This window comes from Limanda limanda, chromosome 10, assembly GCF_963576545.1.
Source record: "Limanda limanda chromosome 10, fLimLim1.1, whole genome shotgun sequence".
Taxonomy (NCBI): domain Eukaryota; kingdom Metazoa; phylum Chordata; class Actinopteri; order Pleuronectiformes; family Pleuronectidae; genus Limanda; species Limanda limanda.
The window spans coordinates 28,102,171-28,110,544 of NC_083645.1; the positions used below are offsets into that span (position 1 = coordinate 28,102,171).

At 52.0% G+C, this 8,374-nt stretch overlaps 1 protein-coding gene across 1 annotated transcript; it reads left to right on the plus strand.

Annotated features, from left to right (window-relative positions):
* Nucleotides 1-2,680: 2,680 nt before the first annotated feature.
* On the plus strand, nt 2,681-7,368 carry LOC133011506 (cilia- and flagella-associated protein 251-like; the record flags this gene model as incomplete). The annotated part of the gene is made up of 8 exons (XM_061079230.1): nt 2,681-2,740; nt 3,033-3,116; nt 3,246-3,410; nt 3,527-3,580; nt 3,621-3,716; nt 3,843-3,947; nt 4,262-4,330; nt 7,279-7,368. Coding segments are annotated over 8 exons (723 nt in total), but the record flags the coding sequence as incomplete, so codon positions are not given.
* Nucleotides 7,369-8,374: the final 1,006 nt, after the last annotated feature.

Consider the following 8,374-nt stretch of genomic DNA (forward strand, 5'->3'; position numbering starts at 1 on the left):
ATGAGGTCTTGCTGACTTATTTCCCAGAATACCTTTCACATTTCCAGCAGAGCAGCTTCAGTAAATGACACCTCTCCACGGAGACTTGAAGGCGTCGGCCATCTTTAACTCACAATAAACAAGACGGATCAAACATGTGAGCGCATTAAAAATTATATATTTTATCATATATATATATAATATCTTCTTGAAACGTTTGGTAAAAGTTTCGACCTGCAGATGGAACCAGTCCCCAGGACTCAGGTGTTTCCAGCAGGTTCCATCGAGGAAGTTGAATCCATCCTGTGCTGTTTGACGTGTGAGTTCTGACCGGATGCTGCAGCGGAGGTCAGAGGTCATAAATATTCACAGAGTGTTTCATGGCGAGTAGCTGCTCAAGCATCATTCATCATAAACACACGTCCAGCGCTGGAACATAAATCACACAAACCGTCTGACCGTGTGTGGACGGCAGGTTTGACCTCCAGCGAGCCATCGCCGGAGCGCTCTCTGGATCGATGTGCGGTGGCGCTGGCGTTGCCGGCGGAAACGTGTTTGGCGGTTTGTTCCTGCGGGTCGACCTTGCTGACACGAGCTTGAAAGCTTGTTCACAAGCAGCCGGCGGCTTGTTTTCACTGAGAGCCAAACTGATCCAAGGTGTGTTTCACCTCAGCTGCTGCCGCTTCACACGCTATTGATATTCTGCCTCCGCCTCAGGTGTGTGTGTGTGTGTGTGTGTGTGTGTGTGTGTGTCTGTGTGTGTGTGTGTGTGTGTGTGTGTCTGTGTGTGTGTGTGTGTGTGTGTGTGTGTGTGTGTGTGTGTGGTAGGTGCTATACGTGTGTCCTCTGTGTGTAAACTCATACTTTGCCTGGAGCAGCTCTGCTGAAATTAATGACTCTCTGCCGCGGATGCTGGAGGCCCCCCCCCACCCCCACCCCCCCCGGTGGCATGGTGGTCGACTGGTCCTGTTGCCGTGAGGCCGGTGCACCTCTCCTGTTGGCAGGGAGGGGGCAGCGTTGAGGGCCGACCTGCTTCCAGGAAGAGGAACTTTAATCTTGCGTCACCGACGGTAACCGGCTTCAGTTCAGCCGCGATCCACCGGGGGCAGAGTGACAGCCGTCAGCATCTTCATCACAAAAAGCCTCAACATGTAAAATGTGAAGTTTTATTTTAAGCTTTAAATCTTTAGTCTGAGAGAGTTTTGTTTTTGTGATTTAAGCAGAAACTTTCTGCTCTGAACTGATGTTTAATTCATAAGTGAACCTTGAATTAATAAGATGTTTTATATAATTGGTCAAAACATCACATTCATCTGTTTCCTGGTTGTGTTCAACCGGTTTAATAAGATCAATAATATTGGAATATAATTATTATATAATGTGACATTGTGGTTGATGCACTTTGTGGTTTTGTTCTGTGATAAATAACCATAATTTAGCAAAAATATCAATACCTTCTTTTTCTTTTTTAAATATGAAGCTTTTTCCAAACATGAAGAGAATCCAGTTACACAGTCACAGAATGTTTATTATAGAAATTAATGAAATAAAATAAATAACAATGAACTATAGGCTTCCGGCAAGTGAAGCAACCAACAGGAACAGGTGGGAACATCCAGGCGAGGGGCGGAGCCTGTAGAGCAGCAGGAGGCGGGACCAGTGTGGCCCTCATCACCAGAAGATCTGGAATCTTCTCATCTTCCAGAATTCTCTGATGAAATTAAATTAATTAAGAGATTTTTGCAGCTTGAATTTCAAAATAAAAGTCTAAGTGGGGGCGTTTCCAGGAGGTGTGTTCGGTAGAGGAGGGGGCGGGGTCATTTTTCCGCTTCCTGTGATTGACAGGCGGTGAGATGGAGAGTGAGGTGTGAGCAGGATGAATTCTCCAGATTCCTTAAATTGCCCATTAGCTTTAATGAGCGCTTTAATTTTAATGAGCGGCTCGAGGATCCTGAACTTGATACGGCTCAGTTCATGCATGACCCCCCCCCTCCCCCCCCCCCAGTGGGACGGATCCAGGAGTCGATGACCGCTGGCGAACAGTTCACCGACCACCCACCCAATCAAAGCTGATTTGTTCCCCCCCCCCCCCCGCCCACCATCGCTATCTCTTCTTTAATTTTTTTAATTTGCTTTTTTTTACTCAGGAATGTCAATCCATCTTATTCTAATGAAGCTCTGATGTCTGAGCGTTCAGGAGCAGCCGAGCCGTAACGATCCACCGCCCACAGCCACGGCCGCAATCAGATTATCTGTGGACGCGGGAAGAGAGAGGGGGGCGGGGGGGGGGCTGGCCCGACGGTGGATGTTTGATATAAATCGTGTTAATGGTTTTAATCCCTCTGAGTGTGGAGAGAGAGGGAGTGGAGTCGGTCAGCTGAGCAGAAACCACGGAACGACCTGCAACATGAGACGAGATGTTCACCAGCCTGAAGGAGGAGGAGGAGGAGGAGGAGGAGGAGGAGGAGGAGGAGGAGGAGGAGGAGGAGGAGGAGGAGGAGGAGGAGGAGGAGGAGGAGGAGGTGGAGGAGGTCAGAGGAGGAGGAGGAGGAGGAGGAGGAGGAGGTTAGAGGAGGAGGAGTAGGAGGAGGAGGAAGAGGTCAGCTGAGCAGAAACCACGGACCGACCTGCAACATGAGACGAGATGTTCACCAGCCTGAAGGAGGAGGAGGAGGAGGAGGAGGAGGAGGAGGAGGAGGAGGAGGAGGAGGAGGAGGAGGAGGAGGAGGAGGAGGAGGAGGAGGAGGAGGAGGTGGAGGAGGTCAGAGGAGGAGGAGGAGGAGGAGGAGGAGGAGGTTAGAGGAGGAGGAGTAGGAGGAGGAGGAAGAGGTCAGCTGAGCAGAAACCACGGACCGACCTGCAACATGAGACGAGATGTTCACCAGAGGAGGAGGAGGAGGAGGAGGAGGAGGAGGAGGAGGAGGAGGAGGAGGAGGAGGAGGAGGAGGTTAGAGGAGGAGGAGTAGGAGGAGGAGGAAGAGGAGTCGGTCAGCTGAGCAGAAACCACGGACCGACCTGCAACATGAGACGAGATGTTCACCAGCCTGAAGGAGGAGGAGGAGGAGGAGGAGGAGGAGGAGGAGGAGGAGGAGGAGGAGGAGGAGGAGGAGGAGGAGGAGGAGGAGGAGGTGGAGGAGGTCAGAGGAGGAGGAGGAGGAGGAGGAGGAGGAGGTTAGAGGAGGAGGAGTAGGAGGAGGAGGAAGAGGTCAGCTGAGCAGAAACCACGGACCGACCTGCAACATGAGACGAGATGTTCACCAGAGGAGGAGGAGGAGGAGGAGGAGGAGGAGGAGGAGGAGGAGGAGGAGGAGGAGGAAGAGGAGGAGGAGGAGGAGGAGGAGGAGGAAGAGGAGGAGGAGGAGGAGGAGGAGGAGGAGGAGGAGGAGGAGGAAGAGGAGGAGGAGAAGGAGGAGGAGGAGGAGGAGGAGGAGGTTAGAGGAGGAGGAGTAGGAGGAGGAGGAAGAGGAGTCGGTCAGCTGAGCAGAAACCACGGACCGACCTGCAACATGAGACGAGATGTTCACCAGCCTGAAGGAGGAGGAGGGAGGAGGAGGAGGAGGAGGAGGAGGAGGAGGAGGAGGAGGAGGAGGAAGAGGAGGAGGTCAGCTGAGCAGAAACCACGGACCGACCTGCAACATGAGACGAGATGTTCACCAGAGGAGGAGGAGGAGGAGGAGGAGGAGGAGGAGGAGGAGGAGGAGGAGGAGGAGGAGGAGGAGGAGGAGGAGGTGGAGGAGGTCAGAGGAGGAGGAGTAGGAAGGGGAGGAGGAGGTTAAAGGAGGAGGAGGAGGAGGAAGAGGAGTCGGTCAGCTGAGCAGAAACCACGGACCGACCTGCAACATGAGACGAGATGTTCACCAGAGGAGGAGGAGGAGGAGGAGGAGGAGGAGGAGGAGGAGGAGGAGGAGGAGGAGGAGGAGGAGGAGGAGGAGGAGGAGGAGGAGGAAGAGGAGGAGGAGGAGGAGGAGGTTAGAGGAGGAGGAGTAGGAGGAGGAGGAAGAGGAGTCGGTCAGCTGAGCAGAAACCACGGACCGACCTGCAACATGAGACGAGATGTTCACCAGCCTGAAGGAGGAGGAGGGAGGAGGAGGAGGAGGAGGAGGAGGAGGAGGAGGAGGAGGAAGAGGAGGAGGTCAGCTGAGCAGAAACCACGGACCGACCTGCAACATGAGACGAGATGTTCACCAGCCTGAAGGAGAGAGGAGGAGGAGGAGGAGGAGGAGGAGGTCAGAGGAGGAGGAGGAGGAGGAGGAGGAAGAGGAGGAGGAGGAGGAGGTTAAAGGAGGAGGAGGAGGAGGAGGAGGAGGAGGAGGAGGAGGAAGAGGAGGAGGAGGAGGAAGAGGAGGAGGAGGTCAGATCACATCTCACTGAACTGTGATGGATTAACTTCCACAAATGTAAGAACAGTTTAAACAATATTTATGGTTTGAAAAGTCCAAACTAAACGAGACCAGCAGCGTTGACGAGAACCTCGAACTCTGCAGCTGTGTGGACGCCATCTTGTGTCAATGACATCATTTGCAGTCGTGGAGTAGAGCCACTGTGTGAAAGTCCCGCCCCCATTATCGCTTAACCAATAACGAGTCAGTCTCATGTGTCAATCAGACACACGTGAACAAACATCAGTTTGATGAAAACGACCTAAAAGGAACAGAAACCATCTTTGACAAACGTTTATCTTTGTTTCCCGTCCGACCTGCTAACGTGGAGGAGGACAGGTCTGTGACCTGTACCGCAGGCGGCCACCAGGGGGCTACCAAGAGGTGTTGGCTTCAATTTGGAAGCAGTCATGTCGTCCATCCTGACCCAGGCTGCAGGTTTCAAACTGTTGAAACGAAGCAGCTGAACCTGATTCTGGAACAGATGGTTGAGTCCAGTCGTTGTCCAGATGTGTGAGTGGAGCCGACAGCTGTCAATCATCTCAGCCTCGGTCTGATGAGGACGTGTCATGAGGACGTTTCCCCGAATCACAGCTTCAGCCTCCGACCCACGACCAACACGTAAACACATTCCAATCCTGCTGCATACTGTTATGTGCTCCTGACATTTCCTCCCAATTATTCACTAATGCTGCTTCCACAGCACAATGTCTCTGCATTTATCACTGGAAATTGATGCAATTTATATTCATCTAGCAGAATGACACAATCGCCCAGTGTGGGAACGGATTCTCCTCTTCAATGGAAACCACAGAGTGTGAATGGAAATGAGGAGATAAGATATTTAACAGGCGGCAGCAGCTGGAGCAGGACGGGAGGATTTAACAGCTTTAAGGGGCCAATCACTCATGTTGACGTTTTATAACACAATTAAAGAACAGTTTAAAAATCTGTTCCGTAAAAAATGTTTGTTTTTATATTCAGCGGAAATTACGGGGATGAAATATGACGAAGATAATTGAGGATTCACAGGAAGATGTGAGAGATTGGAGCCACGTTTCCTCACTGGAAAACACCGGGGGGGGGGATCAGGAGGCCACGCCCCCTGGGGGCCGACGAGGAGAATCTGCCACAGCAGGAAAAGGTGTGAAATGATAAATACAGCCACGTAATAATTATATTTAAATACGTGAATAAGAAGCTTGATTCAGGAATCTGTGTCTGCCGGGAAAATTAAAATGAATGAAAAACATGTGAAGGGATCAAATTCTTCATTGAACAAATTACACGACTTTAGACTTGGACGTTTCAAAGCAGGTCAAAGGTCGAATGTGACAGTGACGGGGGGGGGGGGAAACAGGCTCGAAACTTCAAACATTAGAATAACAAAGATGATTTTATAAAAACAACCATTTAACAGTTGAGAATTTTCCGAAATGAAAATCTTACAGAACTAGAAATTGTTATGAAAGCAAAGCCAAAGCATCTCCCCAATAAACCCCGCCTCCTCCATGTTAGCAGATGAGACATGGCCCAAACTAAGAAGTCTCAGCAGAGAAGAAGAGACGGAGGAAGAGGAGGAAGAGGAGGAAGAGGAGAGAACAGGAGGAGAGAACATGAGGAGCAGGAGAGAGCAGGAAGAGAAGGAAGAGGAGGAAGAGGAGAGAGCAGGAGGAGGAGGAAGAGGAGAGAACTGGAGGAGAGAACATGAGGAGCAGGAGAGAGCAGGAGGAGGAGGAAGAGGAGGAAGAGGAGGAAGAGGAGAGAGCAGGAGGAGGAGGAAGAATAGGAAGAGGAGGAAGAGGAGAGAGCAGGAGGAGGAGGAGGAGGAAGAGGAAGAGGAGGAAGATAAGGAAGAGGAGAGAACAGAAGGAGGAGGAAGGAGAGGAGGAAGAGGAGGAAGAGGAGGAAGAGGAGTAGGAGAGAGCAGGAAGAGGAGGAAGAGGGGGAAGAGGAGGAAGAGGAGTAGGAGGAGAGAACAGGAGAAGGAGGAGGAGGAAGAGGAGGAAGAGGAGAGAGCAGGAGGAAGAGGAGGAAGAGCAGGAGGAGGAGAGAGCAGGAAGAGGAGGAAGAGGAGAGAACATGAGGAGCAGGAGAGAGCAGGAGGAGAAGGAAGAGGAGGAAGAGGAGAGAGCAGGAGGAGGAGGAAGAATAGGAAGAGGAGGAAGAGGAGAGAGCAGGAGGAGGACGAAGAGGAGGAAGAGGAGAGAACAGGAGGAGGAGGAGGAGGAAGGGGAGGAAGATAAGGAAGAGGAGAGAACAGAAGGAGGAGGAGAGAGCAGGAAGAGGAGGAAGAGGAGGAAGAGGAGTAGGAGGAGAGAACAGGAGGAGGAGGAGGAAGAGGAGGAAGAGGAGAGAGCAGGAGGAGGAGGAAGAGGAGAAAGAGGAATAGGAGGAGAGAACAGGAGGAGGAGGAGGAGGAAGAGGAGGAAGAGGAGAGAGCAGGAGGAGGAGGAAGAGGAGGAAGAGCAGGAAAAGGAGGAGGAGAAGGAAGAGGAGGAAGAGGAGAGAGCAGGAAGAAGAGGACAAAGAGGAGGAGGAGGAAGAGGAGAGAGCAGGAAGAGGAGGAGGAGGAGAGAACCGGAGGAGGAGGAGACGTAGGAAGAGGAGGAAGAGGAGGAGAGAGCAGGAGGAAGAGGAGGAGAGAGCAGGAGGAGGAGGAGGAAGAGGAGAGAGCAGGAGGAGGAGGAGGAAGAGGAGAGAGCAGGAGGAGGAGGAGGAAGAGGAGAGAGCAGGAGGAGGAGGAGGAAGAGGAGAGAACCGGAGGAGGAGGAGACGTAGGAAGAGGAGGAGAGAGCAGGAGGAAGAGGAGGAGAGAGCAGGCAGCTCTGATCACAGCTCTGCTGCTTCTCTCACCAGATAAATTTGCAAAGTGTGTTTCCATCCTCGTGACCTCGCTGCTCACCAATTATCTCTCCAGGTCGGCCTCAGCTCAGCGCCGGGGGTCGCCCCTGCCCGTCAGCCGCCGCCGCCGCCGCTCCTCGGGCTGCCAGGGGCGGGAGGGATGTAAAGGCACGTCTCTATCGGCGAGTAATCACTCCCAGAAAGCAGCAATCTGTGAGGTCAGAGGTGGAAACGTCCATAAACAGACGCCTCCAGGCTGTCAGGGGGCGGAGCCCGGTCACCTGCGCCGCCGAGCCGATGAAAGCCTCTGTCGGTCGGAGCTGTCGGTTTCCCGCCCGATGACCAGGAGCAGGTGGAGCGCTCGCCGTTCACGCTTTTCACCAGGAGCAGATCTGTGTGTGTCACGGCGCCCGACAGGTTTCATCCACAAACATCTGAGGTCACGTGATTTATGATCCTTTAAACGTTGAGGATCTTTAACAGTTCAACGTCCTTCAGGCAGGAAACGTTCACACTGTGTCTACAGTTTGAATTATATTAATATTTAATACTATTTACACTCGATTCAGCAGCTAAATATATAAAAGAAACGACTGTGAACTGTTCATCCTCTGAGGAGCTTGAGATTGTTCTTTTATTGTTTCAGATTTTTTAATTTTTAAATTCCTGATAAATCATTCATTATTAAAACATTAAACTTGTTGCTCGGCTATCTTGATTATTTTAATCTACAAGAACAGAGCTGATGATAGTGCTGAAAGGTCACCTGGGTTCATCCTGTGGGGACCACGACAAGTCAACGTCATGAATCTGTGAGAATGAAGCTAATCAGATTTTAGATGATTAGAGTTTCTGAATTAAGTCTCAGTCGGTTCCTGTTGTTTTTCGAGATGTTTTCCACACGTTCCCATCAGCAGCAGAATGAATCAGGAGCTTCTCAGCAGCAGGTGATGGGAGAACTCCGGACCCTGGACTCTGGACTTTGGACTCTGGACTCTGGACTTTGGACTCTGGAATCTGGACTCTGGACTCCGGACCCTGGACCCTGGACTCTGGACTCTGGACTCCGGACGCTGGACCCTGGACTCTGGACTCCGGACCCTGGACCCTGGACTCTGGACTCCGGACGCTGGACTCCGGACTCCAGACTCCGGACCCCGGACTCCAGACCC